General features: G+C 39.5%; 1 protein-coding gene across 1 annotated transcript in view; it reads left to right on the forward strand.

Annotated features, from left to right (window-relative positions):
- Positions 1–1,902: 1,902 nt before the first annotated feature.
- Positions 1,903–27,269, forward strand: part of LOC119410713 (protein furry homolog) — a 50,853-nt gene continuing 25,486 nt past the window's right edge. Inside the window, exons 1-23 of the mRNA XM_037677603.1 lie at positions 1,903–2,084; positions 11,581–11,780; positions 15,321–15,374; positions 16,022–16,161; positions 17,443–17,533; positions 17,641–17,720; positions 17,807–17,887; positions 18,294–18,462; positions 18,604–18,696; positions 18,871–18,969; positions 19,995–20,096; positions 20,272–20,375; positions 20,732–20,840; positions 20,943–21,029; positions 21,346–21,517; positions 21,674–21,806; positions 21,892–21,999; positions 22,664–22,919; positions 23,070–23,252; positions 23,348–23,434; positions 24,255–24,514; positions 25,286–25,475; positions 26,793–26,917. Coding sequence (XP_037533531.1) covers positions 2,015–2,084; positions 11,581–11,780; positions 15,321–15,374; positions 16,022–16,161; positions 17,443–17,533; positions 17,641–17,720; positions 17,807–17,887; positions 18,294–18,462; positions 18,604–18,696; positions 18,871–18,969; positions 19,995–20,096; positions 20,272–20,375; positions 20,732–20,840; positions 20,943–21,029; positions 21,346–21,517; positions 21,674–21,806; positions 21,892–21,999; positions 22,664–22,919; positions 23,070–23,252; positions 23,348–23,434; positions 24,255–24,514; positions 25,286–25,475; positions 26,793–26,917 — 2,993 coding nt within the window. The 5' untranslated portion in view covers positions 1,903–2,014. The remainder of the gene's footprint in view (positions 2,085–11,580; positions 11,781–15,320; positions 15,375–16,021; positions 16,162–17,442; positions 17,534–17,640; positions 17,721–17,806; positions 17,888–18,293; positions 18,463–18,603; positions 18,697–18,870; positions 18,970–19,994; positions 20,097–20,271; positions 20,376–20,731; positions 20,841–20,942; positions 21,030–21,345; positions 21,518–21,673; positions 21,807–21,891; positions 22,000–22,663; positions 22,920–23,069; positions 23,253–23,347; positions 23,435–24,254; positions 24,515–25,285; positions 25,476–26,792; positions 26,918–27,269) is intronic.

The following is a 27,269-nucleotide window of genomic DNA, read 5'->3' on the forward strand; positions in this document are numbered from 1 at the left end:
ATGTGTAACCAAAGTGTTTGTATGTGTGACCTACATTGCTGGTTTGGCTGCAGTCAGAACAATTGAATAGTAAAATGTGTGTTTAGGTTCTCTATTACATTGAGTTATGTAATGACGGTAGAGCGGCTGAGGCAGTAGAGGAAGAAGGACTGAGGTGTGTTGAGGATTCCTACAATTAAAGACATTTGGGTTATCATATGATGGGACTGTTTTGTTTTTTTCAGGGGGGAAAGCAGATACAGTATAGTTTATCTTACATTTATTTGCCAGTATTCTTTGTCTAAGTATTTATTACAGCTGTAAATAGTGTGATACAATAGTAGAGATTATTATTACATTGTTTTTGTTATAAGTTGATACATCACATATGCCTAGCTTAAAATGAGTTACTGAGTTGTTGAGGCAACCTGTAACCGCTTGGTAAATTTTTCATAGCCGTCTTTAAATCACCATTAGGCAATCTTTCATTCTTTAGCTGCTTAACTTTTGGTTACATTTCCCATTTTTTCCCATTTTTTATTTGGTGTACCCACATTAGAAAATTCTTTTCAGGATGTTGTTTTTTACACCCATTTTTTTTTTTTTCTTTATGCCTTTTGCACTCTAACTAGTTCTGTATACTTGATGCTATTTTACCACTGAAATATCAAAACAATTTAACACAGAGGACATGGGTGATATGACTTTTTGTATTTTGTGATTTTTATTCTTTTCAAAATAATAACCTTTACTTATAAATATTGCCCATATAAATACACTGAAATTGTTCCAGTTCCTTAAAAAACAATGTTTTCAAAATCTACTTCTGTTTGCTCGGTTATGTCATATTGTGCAACTTTTAGCTTTTGGCTAGCTTTTGCTCATTTTAACATTTAGCTAACTAATTAATGCTTTTAGTTCCAAACTTGCCTTTTAGCTGGCATTTTACTTAGCTTTTAACTAACTAGATCCTGCTTTTAGCTAACATTGTGGCACTTTTAGTTAGCACTGAGCCTCTTTTAGATAGGTTTTATCTATGTTTAACTAACATTTAGCTACTTTTAGCTTACACCTAGGTTTGTGTTACGTTACCCTAGCATTTTGCAAATTTTAGCTTACTGTTCTGCTGTTTTAGATTTTACTTAGTGTTCTGCTTCTGAGTTTCAGCAAATTTTAGTGGCGTTTAGCACTCAGTATTCACACTGCATTTTCACTGAATGTGCAATTTCCTCTTATTTTGAAATAACATCTACTTTCCAACAATAATGAATTGCTTTCTAATATGCATATTTATTTTGTTATGTTTATTCATGCACAAAACACTGAGCTTATAGCTGTTTAAAGACATAAACTTAATAATTTTCATTACAATGAACACAACAGAATTAGATTTCCATTGTGTGACCCTTACAGATTAAATAATAAGTTGATTTTGTGACATAGAGATAAAACATAACACATTGTATCTTACAAAACTGGTTAAAGAACAAAAGTCATTTCCTGCTTTGACATTACCTGCATCCATTTAATGACATCTGCTTGTTGATCACGTCATATGTCTTCCAGGTGTTTTAATGTGTCATGCTTCCTGCATTCTCTTAATTCTCCTGTCACTGTTGGTGACCTGTCACATTTCGCCAGTCATGCTGAAAGATCACTGTCATCCTCATCATCAGGCCCTGCACTCAGACAGACAGTAGTTATTATTAACTGTGCTGCGCTAAGAGGATTGCTTCCTGCACTTTCAGCCTCCTCACAGTTATTTAAAGAGAAGCTTGTGTTGCCACCCACTCCCACAGCTTTGGAGAGTTAGAGTGTGGACATGGGGAGGAGGGTAGAGACAGAGGATTGATAGCTGAGCACAGGACACAAGAGGAGGGGAAAAGCTGTGCTGGTTTGTTTTCTCAGGGTCTCGTCAGCACAACAGTGTGCGTCACAGAGGGCTGATAGCAGGCTGGTCACAGCTCAGCTGCCTCTGCTGCTGCTGCTGTTGGAGGGAAACCACAGTGAGAAGGGAGGGCAGGGAGCTGCAGCCATGGCCAGCCAGCAGGACTCAGGCTTCTTTGAAATCAGCATCAAGTCCCTGCTGAAGTCGTTGAGTGGAAGTGAGTAGCAGTTTGTCTCTTGTTGTTGTGATCAGCAGAAGACTGACTGAGGCTGCTGCCTGTTGCTGACTGGTCTCAGTATTATTGTTCATTTTACCAGAAGCTGCAAACTCTTTGCAGAAGAAGAAGCGCTCCAAGTTATTTTTCATCTCACGCCTCTCATATTAACCTGAGTGAGGTGATTCTGCATTCCATTTCTGCTGATTTCTACTGAAGTGTACAGATATGTCATTTGTCAGAATGTAAACAGCTCTTAATAAATGCAAGGACACAGTAATAGGATTAGTGGAGGTTCAGCTTGGTTGCATGTCCTGTCCAGAGCTCAGAGCTTCACTGCCTTCCACTCATCCCACTAAAGTGGGACGGGATGCTGTCCTGCTTCATTACACTGTGTTGCTGTGTGTGAGATAAAGAGAAGCTATACCAACAAAAACAGAATAAACCGAGAGAGCAGTTTCACTTGATATGGACAAACCTCCATGTTACTGAATATAAAGAGAAAATTGATAAAAACTGGAATTTCTGTGAAAATACAGTGAATGCTAAGTGTTTAATGACTTTGCTGAAAGTTGATGAAGAAGCTGAAACAGCTGTTAAAGCTAAAAGAAGCTGGCAAACAAGTGTAAAACATTAGGTAAAAGCTAAAACTATCTAAATGCTAAAATCTAAAAGTAACAAAAGACCAACTAAAATGTAAAACTGGCAAAACACTAGCCAAAAGCTAAAAGTAGCAAAATGCCAGCCAAAAGCAGTAAAGGGCTTGCAAAGCTAAAGAACAGCTTTTGGATTTTTGGCTGCCCTTCTGCAGGCGCCGCTAGAGTGAGTAAACTTTCACGAAAGATTTAGCAACTGTTTAACACGGGGTGCTCTTCCTGAAGCAACCTGGATTTGCACCTGCAACCTCAGGATTGCAAGACTGCAGCACTGACCACCAAGCTACTACGTCTGCAGTGAAAGGAAAGTTTAAAGCATCAAAAGGCTAGCAAGTATCTAAAGTAGCAAAATGGGAGCTCAGATCTAAAAGTTGCAAAGTTTTAAAGCATTAGGCTAGCTAAAATATAAAGCATTAACATGTTTAGCTAAAGACTAAAACCAGCAAAAGGATAGCTAAATGTCTCAAAAGGATAGCTAAAACCTAAAGCAACAACATGTTAGTTAAAGCTAAAAGAAGCCAAAGCTAGCCAAAAGTATCAAAAGGGTAGATAGTGGTGAAAAGTTGCAAATAAGCTTAAATATTTACGTATTAAAAGGCTAGCTAAAAGCTAAAGCAGTAAAACATTTAGCTGAAGGCTAGTAAGTTTCTTTCGGCTGCTCTTCTTCAGAGTTTGCCACAGTGAGCAAACTCGCATGAAAGATTTGGCAATTGTTTTACTTCGGATGCCCTTCCTGATGCAACCTGGGCTCAAACCCGCAACCTCAGGAATACAAGATCACAGCACTGACCTCCCAGCTAAAGACTAAATGCAGCTAAAGGGTAGCTTAAAATATGAAAGGCTCAATAAAAGCTAAAAGTAATATGAACAGCTAAAATCTAAAAGTTGAACGGAGTGTAAAACCTAAAATTAATTGAAGAACTCAAAAATAGAGCAAGTATGCTCAGATTTTAAAGAACAAAGTTGTTGTTTTTTTATTGAATTGAAGAAATCCCAATTTAATCTTGTGGGAAAACCCATTTAGAAATTAAGTTAAATGTTTCAAAAAGTACACAAAGTTACAAAAATCAAAAGTCAAAACACCCAGCTCTTGAATAAACTGAAATTGTTCGTATATGAGTGGCTAAAATAAAACAAAGTATGTAGAAGTAGTTAGATAGCAAAACAAAACACAAAATTAAATAAAAAAACAGGAACACAGTTGTGTGAATGCTGAATTAGTGTTCGCTCAGTAAAATCAAAACGGAGAAATGCTAATGCCGGCTCTGTTAGCGCAATATCTTATATGTCACAGCTGAATCTGTTAGCAAAGAGACACCACAGGACAATGTGTCCCCAGCTACGTGTCCAACACCGAGCCATCTCCTGATCATATTGCATAATCCTCACAGTCGGTCACTTTGCTGAAGTGATAAAGGTCCTGGCAGCCTTTACTGCATCAGCGTTTAACATTTTCATTAAATATGTACTTCTCTTTTTAATCCCACATCTCAGCTCCGGCTTGTGGAATGTTTTATGTAATATGCTGGTGAAGATTCTCAAGATTTTGTTTTATGTAATGAATAAAAAAGTGGCAAAAGAAAACGATCTAGACGAACCTAAACGCTGCCAATTAATTATTGGCTCATCTTGTGAAAATTAAACAGATATTATGTATTTTTTCTTTGTTTAATCTATAAAATGGCCTAGTTTGTGTCTGTAACCACCAGAATGTTCCCCTGCTGTCTGTACATTAGACAATGTTTGCACTGTGATGACAACATTAACAGTCTCGAAACCCTTTAGGCATTGGCCTTTGACAGGTTTGTATGTTTAGCTCCTGTAGAACATTGACAAACAGAAGCACAGAACTGTTGTTGTGCAGCTGCAGCACCAAGTTTAGTGTCCACATGAAGCTGGCCCTCCGTCAGCCAATCACAGCAGGAGATGAGCAGCTGGGCGCCAGACACAAAATAAAAAATCCACCAAGAAGTAAAAATGTTGATCAGGTGTCAAAGTCATGAAATGCTTCATTTACTGACAAAATTACTTTAATATAAATAAGTATTAAGTGTGTTATTACAATTAAGATGAAGGTTTTGTGTAAATTTCAGTTTTTATTATGCTTTTAACATGTTTTAGCAGCATGCTGGGATACTTCTGTTCTATTTATGAGGAGCATAAATATTGGTAATATATATTTATACAAGTGGGACTTGGTTCTGTTGACTTGTCCGTTGTTAAGTGCAGACTTTTAAACACGTGCTCAGTTACACAATTGGCCTGAAAAGTTCTCTCTCAGCATGCAGGCACACGCAGCATAATGTCAGCTCCCCAAAATGCTACTTACAGTCACTGAACTGTGTTCTCTCATTTTATTTTTAAAGATTTAAACTAGCTGCAAGATATTAGTTTTATTATGTTTTGTTCAGCTCAGACAGGGGCTGCATATTAACAGCATAGGATTCTTTGAAAGATTGCATAAAATCTTCCGCCTTTCAAACAAGAGTTTTAAAATTAAACAATCTTAGGATAAGAAAAGACAGTTATAGTAGGTCAAGCCTTTTAAAGGACATTACGTGTGATCGCATGTAACATTATGATATTGCATGATGTGTTAGCAAGTAGAGAATGTTGAAGATTACTCTCATCTATTAAAACACAGTATTTTAGCTCAATGTCTGTAAAATGCATTGTGCTGCAACCATTTTTGTTTTTGTTTATGTGGATAAGCTGCAGTGGCCACCTTGACTTTGGCTGATTCCAATAATTAATTAGTTATAGATGTGCATCCAATGATTACTTTCTCTGAGTTTCATTAAAATCCTGATGTATTTTGCTAACAGACTGATTGTGTTGAAGCCAACAGTTAATGCCAAAGTTTTAAACAAATATAGTGCAACGTATAGTGCTTTGAGTATGTGTTGGGGATGACTCTCACCTACTACACCAAATTTTAGCTAAGGAGCTATTCAATTGGCAGTTAATACTATTTTTGTGTCTAACAAGGTGACTTAGTTGTTGCAGCCAATAACCAATAATCAGTTTTATGAGAGTTTCATTAAAATCCATCCAGTGGTTTATGAGGTATTTTTGCTAACTGCACATACAATTGAACACGCACACAGACATAGACAAAAACTTAATTTTCATCTTTTTCAGAATCAGAATCAGCTTTATTGTCATTGCACAGAAGCATGAGGAAATTACATTTCAGACAGTCATCCAAAGAACATTGGTAGACAGAGATATCTGAGGCCGCAGCCTCGTGGGAAGCGCTGCCCTTTTCATTTAGATAAGGAAAAAGGAAAACATGAGGAAAGAGTAGATTAAAAGAACTCATATCTCACACTGTGTCCTTCATGGGACACAGTGTGAGGTTGCAAAAAATCACTCAGCACAAGAAAAAGCAACATACTGGTGACATAAATACATATAAGATTCACGGGACATAGAGCAGAAGCAGGGGAAGGAGCGGGAGGGAAAGCATCCGTCTTTGCCGAGAGCAAGAAGGAAAAAAAAAGTTTATTTAGTGAAGCTGTAGAATTAGTTTGAATTAATTTAAGTTTTAATGACTTTCTTCGGTTTCAATTTGTTTGGGAAATTTCTAGTCAGTGTGGCATATCTTAATACCACAGGGTCTCTATCATTTCTACTTCCTGACTTTTGGCCTAAAACGATCTACAGCTTGTTGCTTCCCCTTTTGTGGTGAGCCACTTATTCTCCCCTGGAAAAAAAAATGGTAAAAATTGCACCGCAAGGTAGAAAAGCATATCACAAAGCAGGTTTAAATTTCTCTTACTCACAGACAGTGGTGTCAGTGTTTCTTACTGTCTGAACAAAGCCACCTCAGAGCTCTGTCTTCATCCTGGAATGTGTGGTTCAGTTAAAGAGTTCACCAACAGTTGCTTAAGTGACTGTTTACTTACTGTGAATGTCTCTCAAAACTAGAGCTTACATGTCTGTGTCTATGTGAGCAAAAGAGACACTAGTTATTTGTTTTTGTATTGTCCTCTCAGGAGCACTACCATGCTCAGGGTGTTTCCAATGTGACGATGATGTCATGCATGCTGTGGCAGAGCTCCTTGTTTGCACAGTCACATGTCACGTCTAAGACTTTGGATGGAGCCCAGGAAAGCAGAAGTAGCTTTGATATGATTACTCTCATTATCGTTTCTCTCCAGTTGAAGTAACTGACATGGGAGTATTTAGAATAAATGAAGAGCTGATATTGTTAGGTTGTGTTTATTCTGTTTTGTTGTGCGTGTGTTCATTATATTGTTGAAATCTAGTAATTATTAACTGGATTTGTCCACACACTCTTCATTCCTAGGATGTTCCCTAAAAATCCTCACCTTTTTGACTATTGTTCTTAAAAATGAAAGGACTAGGATTCCTAGCATTCATGAGGGAATGTGTGCTGCAAATGTCAGGGTTGTAGTCACTTTGGTCAAACCTTGAAAACAGCACTAAACATGATCTCATGCAAAATTGCAGGATGTGATGCTCAGAGTATGGATGATTAACTCTAGCTACTACAGCAACAAATTTAAACTCAGTATCTGTGAAATGGACTGAATTATAGTTGATTTTGTGTTGGCTAATGTCTGATTTGGTGGTCTTCTTGAACTGAATAGAACATTTTTAAACAAAGACCTTACACAATTTGTTAGTGCTCAAAGTATGTGCTGCAAATCAGTCTCAGCTACTATCACTATGTAATTATCTATAAAATTAACTAAGTTATAGCTATTTTTGTGTTTTTAGGGTCATTTGGCTGTGGCAGCCATCATGAATTGGATAGACTCCAAAAGTTAATTAGTTGTAGATGTACATCCAATGATTACTTTCTGAGAATTTCATTAAAATCTCTCAAGTGAGACATGCTGTAATTCAATTCAAGGTGGTGTACTGTCTGCATTGACCCAAAGACAAACTGTCCAAGATTCAAACCGACCTGGATCCCGCATGTAACCGCTGTAAACAAACTCCAGCTATGCTACTACAGTACACACATTCTGGACTTGTCCATGTTGCAGGGCTATTGGCAATCTATTTTTGATACTTTCTCTGGGATATGTGAAAAAACTATGTACCCGCCACCATTCATGTCATTGTTTGAGGTGGTCCTTGTGGATGCATCCTTTAGCAAGTACGAGAAGAATATGATTGTGTTTGGTTCGCTTCTAGCCAGGAGACTAATTTTATGCAGATGGAAAGATCCACATCCCCCGGCACATGAGTAGGCCTGTCACAATAAACAATAAATCAATTAATCATATGATAAATGAAAATTATCAACCTCATTTTCATTTATCGGCTTTATCGTTTCTTAGTGGCTCTCTCTACTGAAGACACTGGATGACAACAGGCTCAACTCTGGTGCTCTTCACTGACCCCTACCTTTCTCTTAAAAAAAAAAAATCTGTTTTAACCGTCCAAAATCATGTTTTTGGATCGTTAAAAGCAACTAAGCTTAGAAAATAAGCTACAAGCTAAGCGAACAGGTTGACCTCAAGGAAAAACCTCTGTCTTGTTGAAGCTCCAAAATTCATAGTTGAAACCCGTGCCTTCGTGTAAAAAGTTGTTTTTCTCTGCAAAAGAAGCTGAGAACTTGTTAACTGGTATTTTATTAAAAGCTTTGTGTGAAAAATACTATGCTAAAGAGCTCAAATCACAGCGAGCGTCTGCCACTTTGAGAACCGACAAAAAGGAAGGAGAGACAGCCCATGTCATGTCAAGGGGCCTCCCTCCCATTTTTTTAAAAGAGACACGCTGCTCGCTACCTCACTATCCATCCTTCAGTTCAAACAGTCATACTGGCATCCAGTGGTCGAAAAAAGGTACAAGACTCAAAACAAATTAACCAACATTTCTTTTTAAATTTGATCATAATCACTTATTATTGTCAAATTTTAAACAATATTATTGTTTATTGCAATAATTTCTGAAACAATTAATAGCCCAGCAAAATTTGTTATCATGACAGGCCTACGCATGAACACTGGATAAGAGAAGTCATATATCATGTTCATCTGGAAAAGATTAAATATGCTCTAAAAGGATCTATTGAGAGATTATGGGACACTTGGCAGCCATTTATATCTTATATTGAAAGTATGTCAATGCCTGTCTGATGTATTCATGTCTGTGTAGCTGATCTGGTATAGGAGGGGTCGGGTGGGAGGATATTTTATTGTATGTTTTATTTTATTTATCCATCCATCCATCCATTATCTTTACCCGCTTGTTCCATTTTGGGTCACGGGGGTCGCTGGTGCCCATGTCCAGCAATCACTGTGCGAGGGGCGGGGTACACCCTGGACGGATCGCAAGTCCATTATTTTATTTATTTATTTATTTATTTGTATGCATGTTCTGAAAAAAAGACGGCTTAAAAAAATCTCAGGTGACAGTTGAGATAATTTGGTATCAGACATTCAGACACAGACATGAGAAAAACATTATTGCCTCTGCATTTGGCAGCGGGCAATGCCAAAAGTGTTCAGTACACAACTGAACACTGATGAAAAGTGTTGTTTACTCTCTGGTGGTCTGTATCTCAAGCTTGAGATGTGGAGTGAAGGGCTGCTTTGTAAATTTAGTGTTTACCCGGGTATAAATATAGTCACTCAGCTATGTCACCAAAGCATATTGGACCTCGTCACTGTGCAGCTAAAAATTCCCCCAGACCCTCCCTGTCAGAAGGCACCAGTTGGTCACAAGACTGGAGAAAGTCATCGCACTGGGAGCTCAGACTAACAGAGAGAAAGAAACATTTCTTCAAATTACTTCTCCCACTTTTTGAAACACACCTGCTGCTGCCATCTCCCCACCATGGAAACTATATCTAGGAGAGTGGAAGCAGCTGACACACATGACAAGGAAACCTGCGGATTCTGTTAGCTAATGTTTGTTTGTGATTCAGGAAAATCCTGGATACGTATCCTCTTTCCCTACTATGAACGGCGTGTCTGTGTGCTGGAGTAAATCCAGTGTCATCAGCTTCATCAAAGGTCTGGGTAGGTGCTGAGTTGCTCCGAATGAGGGAAGCCTCTTGTGGAAGCCATAAAAGGTTGCCACACATGCTGAGCATTCCTAGAAAAATATTCAAATACTCTGTGTCCTGAGAAGACCCATGGGGGATAAAATGGTATCATATCATTGCTTCAACTTCTTCTGAAGCTGAAGTCAACCTCTGACTTTGTTTTATCTTGTAACCAACATGTGCTAATGTACAAAATCTGAATTCTGATTTCATTTTGCTATGTAAGTGTGCAGTTTTCTGTAGCTTAATCATACAGACAGGAATAATTCTGTTAGTATCCTTTGACAGTAATCTAAAAAAATGTGGCTTTTTAAAAAGTTTGAGTTTTATCTCATCTGTTCCAGAAACTTTTGGTCTTGAAATTAAGTGTTTTGGTGAAATCCAGTTTTCTCTTTGGGGTTCTTCTGTCACTAGAAGAGCCCTCCTGGGTCTTCTTCTGTGGAGGTTTAGGTTTATTTGTCATATGCAGATCAACACAAGGTCAACAATGCAATGAAATGTGCAGGACCAGAATAACCATCTTGACTTGACCAAAGCATGCAAAAAAAACAAAAAAACAAAAACAAACACAAGACACCAAAAGTGAAAAAGAAATACATCTGCAGCAACATCTGTAGTGTATATGGCATTATATATTGTACTTTGTATATGGTATTATACTGTATAACATAGTGTATATGGCATTTTAAACCCTTCCCACACTCTTGCAATAATGTTTTTTAAACTGTCAACTCTCTAAAGAGCACAGAATGTCATGATTTCAGATCTCTGCCTCCGGCTGCACTCTTAGCCCCACCCTTTTCTCAGCTCTGCACGAGATCAGCTGATCTCTGTGCAAAGCAGAGATCAGCTGATCAGAAGCTTCTCCCATAGCTGTGGGCTGCACACAAGTGCAAAATAATTTAAAATAATTTATTTTAAATAATAATTTCATGCCAATCGTGTGGCTCATCCATCAATCAGCCATTGTGTGTCATGTGCAATCTTACTTTGAAAAACTGCTTTAGAGTGAGTCTATGTAAAACAAACCGTGAAGAAGCCAGGGACAACTAATTCTGATCAACCTGAGGTGCATTTCCTTTTGCGACTAAATCCTGGAAGGTTGACTTCCATCCCACAAAACTTGTGCATTTTCAATGTTGACAGCTGTGATCACAGGAACATGAATACTCAGAGATAATCTTGTAACCTTTACCTTTAACATGGATATCTATAATCTTCTTACTGAGCTCCTCAGACAGATCTGCCCTTTGCTTTTTTTTGCTCAATGTTCAAACGTATTATTTTATTTTTTAGGATATGTGCGACCATAGTTTGGTTTTATTTTTTAACATCATATTAGTTTGGACAGACAGTACTTAGCCTCAAAAAACTGTCTCCAAAAAAATCTCCTAAAGCCAGAAAATTAGTGAAAAAGATTGTATCGCTCTTTAAACATAACCCCTATCAACAGTTTGGCTAAAGAATGGTCATGTTTTCTAGTTTCCTGGGTCCCTCAAAACTGATAACATATTCTGTAGAAAAGAATAACACCAGCTTGTTTCAATAACCATTATATGCCATGTTCTGTGTAACAGTAAGGAGGGAGAAAAGCTCAGACTCTGCTCAAATCAGAACCGTTTGGACATTCTCTCTGTGGAACGTCTAGCATGGGGACTTTTTGTCCATTTTTGGATAACTCTCAGGAAGCCCCTGATCTTGGATCACCTGTGGTTGACCCATATCCACTCATCCACACAAATAATAATGTTCCTTTTAACAAAATTAAGTCCCATATTGTGTTTTGTGTGTGTGTGTGTGTGTGTGTCTTCCTCAGCCTCACCTGTGGGAAACGGATACAATAAACCTCCCATCCCTCCAGTCAGCTGTCCTCAGGGAGAGAAAGGCCCTCCAGCCATGATGCCCATCAGCATCGATCCAGAGAGCAGGCCAGGCGAGTACGTCCTCAAGAGTCTGTTCGCCAACTTCACCACCATGTCTGAGCGCAAGATCCGCATCATCATGGCTGAGTCGCTGGTGAGTGAGGCAGAAGAAACATACCCAGATTTTTACTGCTCCTGTACTTATTATTTTATAAAGATAAAGCCTAAAATCACTAAGTAACCCATTTATTATCCAAGGAGTGTTACCATTCAACTTAGACAGGTTGCAGAAGTGGATTTAAATGTTTTCCTCCTCAAACTTTACCCTCTAAACAGGAGGGAGAGTCTCATCAAGCTTAATATTAGTGACCTGTGTCCAAACTCTTATGTTAAACTTAAAAGCCACTTTGCAACGTATGAAATGTAGATGTCAAATCTTGACCCCAAAGTCTGAATTAATAAAAGGCCAGAAGGAATGAAGGAGTTGCAGCTGTTTTGGCCAAACCCTTGAAATAACATCAATTTCATACAGAGTATGTGTTGTGAATGACTCTCAGCTACTACCATGTCATATTTTAGCTCAACATCTGTAGTTGTAGCCATTTTTGTGTCAGATAAATTTGATTAGCTTCTTGAATTGGATTTACTCTAAAAGTTAATCAGTTGTAATTGTACATCCATTGAATGTGGTCTAAAAGTTTCAATGAAACCCATCCCACAATTTATGAAATATTTTGCTAACATACAAACAAGGTTGACTTCAACAGTTTAAGTTTAAGCAGCAGTAAATTTGTCTGCTCTGTTTGTAGATGCCATTTCTTTAGAAAGCAGAAGACAGTAATGATTAATAATAAAATTGTGAACTGTTTTGTTAAGTAGAGGTTACAGAGAGTTTGTAGGAATAAAAAGTGGTTCCATGAACAATCTGGCTGACAGACTTTAATCAGGTGGGGAAAAAAAACCCACTGACATTGAACTAAAAATGACAATCTACTTTGTAAGATGATGGGGCGACTATGGCACTGTAAGAAGACTTATCCTCTGCCAATCAGAGAACTGGTTGTTCAATCCCTTCTTCCCTCTAAGGGTTAAGACACTGAACCACAGGTTGCCCCTGATCTGTGAACTATTCTCTGTGTGAAGATGTGAATGTGACTTGTAATGTAAAAACACTTTGACTGGTTAGTAAAACTAGAAAAGTACTATCATTTATCATTGTCCAAGAAAAGCCAGAAGTCTGGAGTCTCAGTATGTTCACACTTCCATGTGATTTTAAGAGGGTCTTTCTGGCATAGCCTTGTATCCTAAGTGGTCATACCATTTTTAGTTTTGTGGAATTTGATTTCAAAGTGCCTATACATTCCTGGCCTCTTTTTGTACTCCTAATGTTAGAAGAAAGGATGTTTTCTTTACTTTGTGTTTCCTCCCACTCAAGAGCAGTCTGAATAATTTGTGTATTTTCAGAGACAGTTTTTTCATTGTCATTCCACCACATGTACGTACGCAGAGTCCCAATTGCATCCAACAATAAAATGTAAAACAGTAAAAAGATCTAAGACATGAAATAAGAAAAACATCAACTAAAAATACGCTAAGCACTGATGGCATAAAAACAAAACACCGAACAGCAGCACGCAGATGAGCGCGCATGAACACAGCAACATGAAACAGATCAGAGCAGCAGCATCATGATGTGATTTTTCACAGTGATTATCCTGGTTAGAGGTTCATGAGTCTAACAGCTTCAGGGTAGAAGCTGTTCCTCAGTCTAGTGGTTCTACACTTAATGCTCCTTAACCTCCTTCCTGAGGGGAGCAGGGCAAAAAGTTTGTGTGCTGGGTGAGTGGGGTCCTTCATGATGCAGGTGGCAATCTTGCTACAGCTGGAAGTGTAGATGTCTGTGATGGTGGGGAGGCTGACTCCAACATCTTCTGTGCAGCCTTCACCACTCTCTGCAAAGCTTTTCTTTCTGCAGCTGTGCAGCCTCCATGCCACACGTTGATGCTGGAGCACAGGATGCTCTCCACTGCACACCTGTAGAAGGAGGTGAGGACTGAGCTTCCCAGACCAGCTCGCCTCAGCCGCCTGAGGAAGTAGAGTCTCTGATGAGCTTTCTTGATCAGGCTGGTGGTGTTGTTGTCCCTGCTGAGGCTGTCATTCAACATTCAGGTGCACACCCAAGTATTTGCAGCTGGAGACCACTTCCACCGCAGATCCTCTTATGTTGGTGGGGGGTGGGGGGGTAGGTGTGTTTGTTCCTTCTTAAGTACACAACCATCTCCTTTGTCTTCTTCGCACTGATGTGAAGGGGGAGGGGTAGCGCAGAGGTTAGAAGATGGGCTTGTGAATCGGAAAGTTGCTGGTTCACCTCCCGGTACCGTCAACATCAAAATGTGGGTGGAAAGGGTGAAACACCCACACCTCCCTCCACCCTCATTTGCCCCACTCTGGGCCCCTGAGCAAGGCCCTTAACCCCCACCATCTGCTCCCTAAACAGGTCTCTCATTGAAAATGAGTTCTCGTGGCTCAATGAGACTACCTGGATAAATAAAGGGTAAATGGATTATCTTTGCACCAGCTCTCCAGGTGTTCCACCGTTAAGCATTCATGTGAAAATATTTACCACAAGCCCTCAATGACTTGTAATCAACATTAAAACTGTTCCCAGCTTGGACATTAAATATATGTAGCAAACATTAAATCTTTTGAATTAGTTACAAAGTTGAACAGTGAGCTGTTATGATGTCCTAACAAAACCTGATGAGGCAAGATGCACTGACTTTTCTGTCACTCCAGCTCATTTGGTTGCTCTAGAGTAAGCATATGGAAGAAAACTAAAAGCTTCATCAAAAACTGGTGCTTAGCTGGAAACCCAGATAGAAAAAGAGAGGATTTCTTCAGCCCATGCAATGTCAGTGACGCACATATCAGACTTTTAGCTATTTTGGATTAATCAGCACGTTGCTGTCTGCCTAATGGGACTAAAGAGGGGAGCATGAAGCGATGCAAAGTAGCAGAAAGACAGCAGAGGCTTTCATCTGTGCAACCGCAAATGAGTTTGTAATTGTTCACTACTTCTTGAAATGATCTGTCTACATTTTTCTGCACTTAAGTTAATTAAGTGCTGTGTTTTAGAGCTTAATGTCTCATACTGGAAAAATGAATGGGAAATTTTGTCATCGTTTTCCAACTTTATGCTTGTTTGTAATCCAGAATGTCTTAGACATTTACAAGAATATGTTCAGGCCTCATTACAGCACTTTTATAAAAGTTTTACAATTCTTTTTTAGTTAGTTTTGTCAATTTACAAACACTACATACACTATCCGTGTTAACATCAAGACTCATAATAAATTAAACCGAAGTCAAGGCATCTACAGGACGATCCATTAAGCAGAATATGACAAAACTGACCTCACATCTCTGCAGACTATTATCTCAGATGATAGAAGAGTGTAATAACAGGAGATGTCAGAAATGTTCCATCTCCAATGTGAAGATGGCCCGGCTTTCTAATGCCAGGCAGCAGACTGATGGATAACTCTCTCATTAGCTGGGTTTAATAATAGTCTCACAGGCATTTCTGACAGGTCAGATGGAGTTAGGAGCTTCAGAACGAACGGCAAAAAACTTTGAATTTTGTTGGACTGAAAACACTCATAGTCGTAAAATAATTATTTTTCTGTGTTTTCAGGAAAAGCCATTAACAAAGTCTCTCCAGAGGGGAGAAGATCCTCAGTTTGACCAAGTAAGTGTTCATTGTTCTGCAGTTGTGTGATAGCTGTGTTGCTTTTCCAACGCATGGATAGACAGACTTTAAAAATGAAGATCTGTTCCACTGTGTTGAACTACATGATGAAATAAACATTTTGCTCGCATCCCAAAAAAAGGTCTTTCATATTCATTCAAGGGCAGGAGTGTTTATCTTGTGAGCTGGCAACAGATCAGCACAAGGTGTGCCCTGCAGGTCCTGAGGCTTCGCAGAGAAGGGCCTTTCACAGCCACAGAGGTGTGTTTGTGCTGCTGCGCGAGGCCATTCAGCAGCCTCACAGAGCCAGGATTCTTCTCCAGCCTGGTGCTGAATGAAGGGCTCGCTGTGTCTCACCAGACTCTCCACCCCTTCCTGTGTGCCCGGCCCGTTCCTTCCTTTACCGCTCCCTCCCACCACACCAAGGGTGGCTGCCCCATGGGCATGGTCCCAGTGAGCACCAGCTCACCACTCAGTGTAATTTCTTCCCTTTAATTTAGCTAAAAAATGTCCTAATTTGGTCTCAGACAACCAGATAATGCATAAACAAAGGAAACTCTGATCAATATCTTTTACTCTGGTATGTTAACTGCAGAACACTAATGTGCATTTGTTTCATGTGTGTGTGTGTGTTTTGTTTTTTGTAGATGATAAGCACCATGAGCTCATTGGCTGAATACAGTCTTCCCTCCATCCTGCGCACTTTATTTGACTGGTACAAAAGACAAAATGGACTAGAGGAGGAGCTGCACAAGTACCAGCCCAGAGCCAACACAAAGTCCAAAAAGTGAGGATAAATAAAATGATTTGTGGAAGCTGTTTATAGGTAGCATGTATTAAATGAGCATATGGAAGGGAAAATTTCATGCACTTAATAGGTGCAACATTCTTAGCACCTGCTGTTGTGTCTGTGCATGTATGTGCGCGTGTGTTTGTTTGACTTGAACAGATTTTAATGAAACTCAGGAAGTAATCACAGGATGTTCATCTACAACTGATCAACTGTTTGAGTCAACGCTATTTGGGATGGTTACCGCAACTTTAGTAAGCTTAAAAAGGGCTATAGCCCAGTCCATAGTATGATTAATTTGGTGTGGTAGTAGCTGAGAGTCATACCCAACCAAAACTTTGAGCAGAAACATATTTGTGTTGAATAATTTGCCAAAGTCTTTTAATCCCATTGAGCCTTGGGGACTCGTTTACAAGAGAGACCTGAATCAACCTAATCAATCTTACCAAATATCAAAATGATGTAACTCTGTCAGTTTTAGAAATATGTTCCCACCATTTATATCATGATCTGGTGTGTGGTTGAAGCCAGGGTGCAGACAGGACTCCGGAACTCAAGAATAAAATGAAGAATATTTATTATTATAAACAAAAAGGGCTGACGTGGCAGCAAAACTTACATTTAGGGATGAGATCACGAGCGGAGGAGAGATGGAACGTGATGCCTAGACAGGACAATCCATGGACAAATGAGAAGATGCAAAGATGCAGAATATATAGGAACACTAACGACTGACACCTGGGGTGATTGAGATAGAGGACAGGTGTGTCAGGAGCTGGCAACATGATGGAGAGCAGGAAAATCCAAGGATCACAAGACACAAAACAAACAGATCCTCTCAATTGTGTGTTGTCCTCCAACCATCTAGTCATCCTTTTTCTTTACTTGTTTCTGTTTCTGGTTGTGGGAGCTGGTACGTTCCTCGAGAAGCGTAGTACGTCCTGGACAGCTCGTTGGTCCAGCACAGAGCCACTTAGAGAGAACCAGTCGTGCTCTCACTCTCACCTAGGGTCAATTAGTTACCAACTAACCGAACATGCATGTTTTAGTCTGTGGGGGGAAGCTGGAGTACAGTACCTGAAGAAAACCCTCATGGGCACAAGGAGATAGACTCCAGGTAATCCTACGACCTTCTCACTGAGAGACGACAACTTTAACCATTGTACCACTGTACCACTGTGCCACCCTTGGTGCTGTCCCCAACACAAAAAGCCAACAATATGCATTATTTCAAGAAATGTTAGTCCTTTAATTGTCTATGTATTTTCTCTCTTGCAGTGAAGAGCAACAGAGAGATTATCTACTTGAACGAAGAGATCTGGCCATCGACTTCATCTTTTCTCTTGTACTTATAGAAGTTTTGAAACAGGTAACTTCTCTGAGCTGCAGAACAAATCTTAGAGTAACTTTTTGTTTACGATCCAAGACTTCAGTCATTTTACTCTCATCCTTTCGTGTCTTCCAACTTTTAACTAGATGCCGCTCTACCCAGTCCACGATGGTTTAGTCAGTGAAGTCATTAATGTGGCCTTTAAGCACTTTAAATATAAAGAGGGGTGAGTTTTGAATCTGTTCCAGCACTGATTATTTTTCCTTTCACATTTTCAGAGCTATAAATGTGTCGGTCTTGTCTGTCCTGCAGATATCATGGTCCAAACACTGGAAACATGCACACTGTAGCAGATCTCTACGCTGAAGTCATCGGAGTATTAGCCCAGTCCAAGTAAGCATTTGCCACATAGTTTTAGTGTCGTCATCTGTGACAGGGGACACTTAGACAGATCTTTAACACCAAACTAGGACTGGAAATGTATGGTTATTTGAACTTTTTAGATGACTGCTGCAGGAAACAGAGCCTTAAAATAGAAATATGAGCTGCATACCTTCCTTCAAAGCATGCTCTGCTTAACCTGCAATAACTTGAGTGGCATATACACATACAGATTTAAATAGCTCTAGGGTTATAAAAGAAATAAACATGATCGAAGAATTTTACGGTCGTATGATATGAGTTTGGTTGGACGTGTCATTTTGATGAATTTTCAGAGAGCATCCTGCCTGAATCTTGTCATTTCGTTTTGTTGCTGTGCGGGCACTTTCAAAACTTTGATGTAGTTCTTGATCCTCAGGTTTCCAGCTGTGAAGAAGAAGTTCATGACTGAGCTGAAGGAGCTGCGGCAGAAAGAGCAGAGTCCTTACGTCGTGCAGAGCACCATCAGCCTCATCATGGGGGTCAAGTTCTTCAGAGTTAAAATGTATCCCGTCGAGGATTTTGAAGCTTCTTTTCAGTTCATGCAGGTATAAAACAAATTTTATTGAAGAAGTACCTTGATAAACCGATTTACACACTTTTCTTTTGTCTGTACTCTTTCTTTGTGCTTATATGTTTAAATTTAAATACTGTGGAAATGATCCGGTGTGTTCGGTTCATGTTTTCAGGAGTGTGCTCAATACTTTCTAGAAGTCAAGGATAAGGACATTAAGCATGCCCTGGCTGGCCTCTTTGTTGAGATCCTGGTTCCTGTTGCAGCTGTAAGCTTCTCCTCTTCTACATGTGTTACACAATCTTTTAAACAGAGAAGTCTTGAATTTGTCTTGTCATGTGAATCAGAGTAATGTTTTTTTCTAGACAGTTATGCACTTTGTTTAACATCTGTGGTTTCTCAATGGCCTTCGTATTAAAAACCCACTTTGGTCTTGACCCAGGCGGTGAAGAACGAGGTGAACGTGCCCTGCCTGAGGAACTTTGTGGACAGCTTGTACGACACAACCCTGGACCTGTCCTCCAGAAAGAAGCACTCTCTGGTTAGTCAGAGGGCAGAAAACAGACACTGACTGTTGATCCTGGTTGTTTTTGTTTGCCTCTGAGGTGGGTGGGTGGGGGGGGGTTTCCTCCAAATGCCTCTGGTGCCTGATGGCCTGGATGCCTGCAGCGAGTCCCCAAGGTCACTCTTGTGCAACCGTATTTCACAACATTAGCGTCCACTGTAGAGATATTTTAGCAGGGCATCAGACAGAACATGAAAGCAGTGCAGTTTATGCTGGTGTATGTAAAACCCCAATCCCTTTAAAGAGTTTCTTATATGGCACATATAGTTTACAGAAAAATTAAAACTGCTCATGAGAGACTGTAGATTGTCCTCCCAGAAGGCCTGTTAAATCCTGAAGCAGCACTTGTAGCTGAAATCTATGTTTTATAAGAGATCAGTGGCAAAAAAATAAAATATAATATTAATAATAAGTTGTCCAACAAAGTTAAGTCAGGTCCTCTGGACGGTTTCTTTGTGTTGAAATGTTTCAGCCTTCATCCAAAGGACTTCATCAGTCAGAGGAGCCACAACAAAGTCAGTCTTATAAGTAGCACAATCACATAGTGGACCAAGTCCTTGATGTTTTGAACCACTTTGACCATGGCTGCCCCAGAGGAGTTGATGGGGGAGAGGGCAGACTCCAGAAACCATCTTATCACCATCAAACTGGTTGCCCCACTATGTGAGTGTGCTGCCGGTGGGACTGGGTTTGTTGCGACTCCTCAGACTGATAAAGTTCTTTGGATGAAGGACAAAATGTTTCAACACAAAGAAACCATCCAGATGACCTGACTGAACTTTGTTGGATTTTTTTTTACCTGGATTATTGAGCATGAACTTTGAAATAATAAATTATTGTGTGTTTTTTTTTTTTAAAGATCTGGGTTTAAGTGTTTTACTGTTCACTTAGAGTCATGTTCAAATATGATACAGTTTTATTATTTTGCTGCTTTTATGTTGATGCAAAATGATCTAAACAATATTAAAAATGAAACGAAAGCCTTGCCTTTGTTTTCTCAGGCGTTTTATCCTCTGGTGACGTGTCTGCTGTGTGTCAGCCAGAAACAGTTCTTCCTCAACAGATGGCATCTCTTCCTCAACAACTGCCTTTCAAATCTGAAGGTAATTTACAAAACCAGCTGTTAAATTGAATTTGGTGGTTTATTAATCGTTAGTGTTGTTTCAATTTACTTTGTTGTTGTCAGAAATAGATCCTATTGTAATGTTGTGTCTTTATTATGAAGTCCTTGTCTCACTAATGTTTTTTTTCCTCTATTTCTTTCAATTTGTTTTACAGAGTAGAGACCCAAAAATGGCTCGAGTTGCTCTGGAGTCCTTATATCGACTGTTGTGGGTTTACATGATCAGAATAAAGTGTGAGAGCAACACTACAACTCAGGGGTGAATAAATTCAGCAACAACAAAATCAACTCCCTTTATTTGCTTATTTCTATTCAGTATTTCTAGTAAATAAAAATATGATTGTTTTAAACTAAGAGGATGTTTTTTGTAGTTTAAATGGTTGGAAAAATGGGAAAAAAAATGTTGCCATAATATCTAAGTACCAAAATATTTGAACGATTTTTTTTTCTTGAACTTGAGGAGAATCAGACCTGCTCAGTAAATTCAGGACCTGTAGTCAACCGATTTATTGAGAAATCACACATTTTTAATATATTTATACTAATCCAAGAATAAACCTATGAAGTCTAAAATGTTAGTTTAGTCTGTAACACACATTTTCTCTGTGCTCACAGTCGACTGAACACCATCATAACAACGCTTTTCCCAAAGGGATCTCGTAGTGTGGTACCAAGAGACATGCCGCTCAACATATTCGTCAAAATCATTCAATTTATTGCTCAGGTAAACACACTCGGTGCTCTACTCTCAACGTTTGATGAAACATCCAGAAACATCTTGTTGGGATTTGTAAAATAAACCAATTTTTTCTGTATTGCAATACAGGAAAGACTTGATTTTGCCATGAAAGAGATCATTTTTGACCTTTTGTCTGTTGGGAAACCAGCAAAAGCCTTCAGTCTTAATCCTGAGGTATGAATTAAATTTACATTTGTACTGTGGTTCTTTGTAAATGGTCACTAAAACAGCCATGAGAACAAGTTAGCTTTAGGGCAACCATGTGGTTCAGCCTCGGAAGCAATAAATTATGAATCATAAACATTTCCCAATATTCTAAAAAAAAAAACTGCTGTGCACATATCATCGTGTTCAACTTTACCTGCTTTAGCTTATTAAATTTATATTTGTTTCTTTTATTTTCTGATTTTTATTTTTATTTTATTTTGAAAACCTTTATAGGAGCATTGAAACTACACTGAACAGTTGTTGGGATTGTTTTTCCCCTCAGAGGATGAATATCGGGCTGAGAGCTTTCCTGGTCATCGCCGACAAACTGCAGCAGAAGGACGGAGAGCCTCCCATGCCGAACACTGGCTGTACTTTACCCTCAGGGAACACACTCCGGGTCAAGAAAACATACCTGAGCAAAACCCTGACAGATGAAGAGGCCAAAGTCATCGGTGAGGGAGACTGACCATAATAACGGACTGATGATTTTTACATGAAAACACAAGTTTAAAATCTGAAAACTGAAGGAAAAAGTTATTTTATGTTCTTTTTTTCTTAATGGACTGAAGTTGATGATGTCATTATTTCTAACCTGCCATTTTCTCCAGGGATGTCACATTACTATGTCTATGTGCGGAAAGCTATTGACTGCATCCTCAGACACCTGGATAAGGAGGTGGGGCGCTGCATGATGATGACTAATGCCCAAATGTTGAATAAGGAGCCTGAGGATATGATCACGTGAGGACGTGTTCTTTCGCCAAAACGTTGAATTTGAAAAATGTTCCAGCTGAACTGAATAAACTGAAAGTTTCTGTCTTTTCAGAGGTGAAAGGAAGCCCAAGATTGACTTGTTTAGGACGTGCGTTGCTGCCATTCCTCGAATTCTGCCTGATGGGATGTCCAAACCTGAGCTCATCGACCTTCTTTCTAGGTGAGTTGCTTTGAACGTATAAACTGCTGTCTGTCCAAACTGATGCGGTTACTGTATGTTTTGTGAGTGATTGCTGATTCAGCATTCACCCTCTATGACTAGTCAATTTCTCATCTCAGTGTTTTTTCTTAGTTGCATAAATGATCTTTTCATTTGCAGTAGTCCCTCGCTACTTCGCGGTTCGTTTTTCGCAGACTCGCTCTATCGCGGATTTTTAAAGTAAGATTGGACATGACACACTGGCTGATTGGTGGATGAGCTGCACGATCGGCAGAGATTTTTTTAAATTTAAAATAAATTATTTAAAATTATTTAGCAATTTGTGAAGCCCACACCTGTGGGAGAAGCTTCCTCCTGCAGCTGATCAGCTGATCTCTGCTCTGCACAGAGATCAGCTGATCAGCGAATGTGCAGAGAGGAGAAGTGAATGTGGCCAAGAGTGCAGCGGGAGGCAGAGAGCTGAAATCATGACATTCTGTGCTCTTTTAGAGTTTTTAGAGTTTAAAAGCATTTATAGAATATTGCAAGAGTGTGGGAAGGGGTTCACTTATCGTGGGGCTTCAGGGTACGGATCTCCCGTGATAAACGAGGGACTATTGTTTATGTAAAACAGTTATTCTATTCTGAATTTCAAACTGTGACGTTTCTCTGTCCTGTTTGGCAGACTGACGATCCACATGGACGACGAGCTTCGCCTCATAGCCCAGAATTCTTTGCAAAGCCTTCTGGTGGATTTCTCGGACTGGCGCGACGACGTCCTGTTTGGATTCAGTAACTTCTTGCTGCGGGAGGTCCAGGACACCCACCAAGGACTTTTAGATATGTCCCTCAAATTACTGCAGCAGCTGCTCACACAGTGGAGACTAACACTGGCTACTCTGGGGAAGAGCCATGAGCATGTTAAAACTCACACCATGGAGGTAACGCTTTTCATCTATAGTCCTTGACAGGAGGGAATGACACACTCTGACTGACATTTTTTTTTTTTTGTTATTTCATCTTATTATTGCAAATGTCAACACATTTGCACATTTGGAAAATGATTAATTATTTTGCCGTGTATGCCGCAGCTGCTGCAGTCCAGCTCGAGTCTGAAGATGCCTGCAGAACGAGGTCCTCACTCCACGGCGCTGCATGCTGTGGAAGGACTGGCTCTCGTTCTGCTCTGCTCCTGCCAGCTGAGCACCCGCAGACTTGCTGTCACTATACTCAAAGAAATCCGAAGCCTCTATCTGACCATTGGACAGTCTGAGGTAAAACAAAGGAAAGGTCAAACGGGAAATATCAGCATACCTTGTAGAGATGGGTTTTTCATATTGTGGTTGTATCTTTGTTTTCTTGACTGCAGGATGATGATAAACCAATGATAGAGATTATGGATCAGCTCAGCCCCGTCATCGTGGAAAGTTTTGTTAATGTTGCAGTTTCTGACACAGTGAGTTGTTTACAAGCTTCTCTTTGTGCTCTAGGGTAAACCTGATCTGTCAAACAAGGTGATTTTATTGTACTTTGCACATTATTTTAGGACACCTACAGTATTTTACAAACAGAAGAGTGAGTCAAACCGTACATTCATTTTTTGTTGAATGAGTTGACTGGGCTGAAAGCGTCATGAAGCTGTAAAAGATAAATTCCCAAATGAAGAGATTAAAATGTCTAAATCACCTTGTTTAAAGTCTCAGCTTCTTCCCCTTTCTTCTTCCTCCACAGAACCACAATCACGTTTTGGTTTATTTAAGTTTTCTTTAGCTAAAGGTCTGGTTTGCGTCATATAGAAAAATGTACAAACACAAACTACAAACAAAGCACCCTACAGAAATAACCGTAACATTTAGAGTTGTGAATATCTGAGATGAAGCAATAAAATGATTTACTGATGTTCAAATGATTTGGTGGGAAAATTCTCTTACATTTTACATACTGGAAATTTAGTAGTAAACCTGTTTTAATCTCTAATTTATAAAATGATATACAGTACCTGTAATGCTTCCAAACTTTTAGGGTTATTTTTGATCATCTAACAAACTGAATAATCTAAAATCAAACAGTGTGGGCTTGAATTTACTTCATTTATTTGCTCATTAATATAAAATAAAATAATAATATGCACTTATACAGTGTCTGTTTTACTTTAAATCATTTGACTTTTGTTTTTTAGAAAGAATGTGTAAATTAAATAAATGATTCCTCTCACATGTCAGTTTATGTCATGACTCCTGACCTTTGCCCCCTGTGATGTCATCGACTCATTGCAGGCCACGCTGCCAGCTGTTCACCATGTGGACCTCCAGTGGCTCGTGGAGTGGAATGCGCTGCTCGTCAACAGTCACTATGACATCAGGAGCCCCTCGCACGTGTGGCTCTTCGCCCAGTCTGTGAAGGACTCCTGGGCGCTGTGTTTTTACAGCCTCCTGCGAAGGGACAACCTGCCCAAACACTGCTCCACCGCGCTCAGCTACGCCTGGCCCTATGCCTTCACTCGACTGCAGATGCTCATGCCCCTGGTGGACCCAAAGTAGGTTTCCTCAGACTTGGCATTGAGTTCAGACAATATTTCCACTTCATTCTTTACCTCCCTCATTATTGACAAAGACATTGGTGAAGCAATAATGTCATTTCTTGGAATAGCCACAACCAACTGACTAAAAAAAGAACAAAAATAGCCATAACTCCGCATATTTTAAAGATAATGGGCTAAGATTTGGTGTGGTAGTAGCTAATGCCCTAAAAAAGATAGATTGCGTGCAACATCTTTCTTTATAACCTTGACATTATCCTATGCAGTTTACCGTTTGTCTGTTAGCAAAACAGCTCATGAACCACTGCATCACTTTCAATGAAATTCTCAGAATCTAATCAGTGGACATACTGTACATCTACAACTGATTGATTATTGGAGGCAACACCGTTCAATATGGCCACCACAGCTATTCAAACATGCCTGCTCAAAAATAGCTTTTCCTCACTAGATTTACAGATACTGAGCTTAAAGTTTGGGGTTAAGTGGCTACTTGTCATTCACAAAACCTACTCTTTATCTGCTAACAGATGATGAGAAATTTATAATATTGCACATAGTGTTATTTTTAAGATTTGACCAAAACTGCCATAACTCTGATATTCTGACAAGATGGTCTTAGTTTGAAACTATGAAAGGCAATAGGTGATATGTAAAAGCCAAATGATACCAGTTCCCCATTAATCTCAAAACCTTTTTTTTTTTATCCCCTGATCAAAATAAACTCATCTTAAAATTAGTATATTGTGTTTTTGTTTTATTTCCTAGCAACCCAGTATATGCCAAGAAGACTGGCACCTCTGGGAGTGGGGACAATTACATAACCTTATGGAGGAACTACCTGATCCTTTGCTTTGGGGTGGCGAAGCCCAGTATCATGAGTCCTGGACATCTGAGAGCATCGACACCTGAGATTGCGACTCCTTCTTCTGACAGCAGCCTCAGCCATGATAACAAGGTAGCAGCCACCCTCCTTATTAATTCCCTCAGTGCTTTGTGTCCTTGAGATCAGGTGTTCATGCTGAGCTTGTTGACATTCATGCTCAACGCATCAAATTACAGCACAGATTTTTCACATGAATGACCCAAGAAACTGATATTTTCTTAACTTTATGGACACCTGTCCTGTATTAGGGCAGTTCTTAGCATCTAAAACAAGTGCTGTTGTTTATTTCACAAAAACACAAGTGTGCATTGAAATGCATGATGTCATTGCCTGGTGCTGCTTATGATCATGCCTCAGCAGATGTGTTCGAACAGCTGAAATTTAGGCCTAAATGAATTTGAAACCAACATGCCTCACAGAAGCTGTACACAAAACAGGAGTCATGACATCATCTCCTGACAGTCATGAACATTTAGAAATTTAAATGGCTATGATAGAATGAAGCATGGGGAGTGGTGGCGAAGAGGTTAGAGAAGGTGGGCCTGTGATCGTCTGTTCAACTCCTGGTACTGACAACATCAAAATGTGGGTAGGATAGGTGAAGCACCCACACCTGCCTCCACCCCCATTTGCCCCACCCTGGGCCCTTGAGCAAGGTCCTTAACCCCCACAATCTACTCCCCTGGGTGCCCTAGATAGCAGCTCTCTGCTCCACACAGAGGGTTGTGATAGCTCGGTGGTCTGTGGTTGCGTCAGGAAGGACATCCAGTGTAAAAATGAGATGAGAACTGATCCCCTGTGCCATGCCTTCACTTAAAAACGGTGCAGTTGTGGTTGAGTATTTTTTTATATGTGAGGTCTGAGCGTCCCTGTTAATTCACTTACGGCATAATCCAAACCATGACTGAGGTGAGCAAAGACAGAGAACCAACACACAGACCTGTGCTCACACCGTGCTTATCTTGACTGAACTATTTTGTAACCTGTGTGCTAAACAGAGATAAAAGATGCTTGAAGAGTTGTTTCTCTTGTGACAGATGTTTGATGCACATCTGTTCCTAATCATTAGGTCAAAGAGACGGTAGTTTTTCTTTGCTTGAATCAACCTTTCTGAAGATGAATGAATAGCAAAAAAGTGGTAGAACGGGACACAAATAGAACAAATTGAGTGTAATAAAAGAGTACAGTATACTACTACTACTACTACTACTACTACTACTACTACTACTACTACTACTAATAATAATAATAATAATAATAATAATAATAATAATAATAATAATAATAATGAGATTCACAATAGTGTGCATTTTAATGCACATTAATTAGTGTTAAAGCAGCATGAGAGTGTTTATTTGTGCAACATAACTGTGTGTGTTTAATTTTCAGGTTATTGGCAGCCCCTCAGTGGCTTGGCTTCTGAAGCAGTTGGTCCCACTAATGAGGTTGGAGAGCCTTGAGACGACGGAGACATTAGTTGTGGGATTTGGTCGCACTAATTCACTAGTATTCAGGTATAAAAAATATGGGAATTATCTATGCTTTCTCTGGTTGTTTCTTACCGGTACTTAATTTCCTGAATTAGTTTGGACTCAAAAATTAGTTGAAATGTGATGATTTGACAATAGTTTAGTGCCAGTAGTTTGATTGGCAGTTTCATTTTTATCTATTTTAATGAAATAACCAATGAAAAGGAGTTTAGATTCAGTGTTTTCTCCATGATTAAAGACTCCATTAACCTACATTTTCACATGGGAAATAAGTAGGGGATTATACCTGAGTGGTGCCTAATCACAGTTTATATTTGCATCCAAATTGCTCCCTAGAGCTCAGATTTCACAGCTCAAATGTTGTTCTTTGGTTATA

Source organism: Nematolebias whitei, chromosome 6 (genome assembly GCF_014905685.2).
Source record: "Nematolebias whitei isolate Nwh7 chromosome 6, NemWhi1, whole genome shotgun sequence".
Lineage (NCBI taxonomy): Eukaryota > Metazoa > Chordata > Actinopteri > Cyprinodontiformes > Rivulidae > Nematolebias > Nematolebias whitei.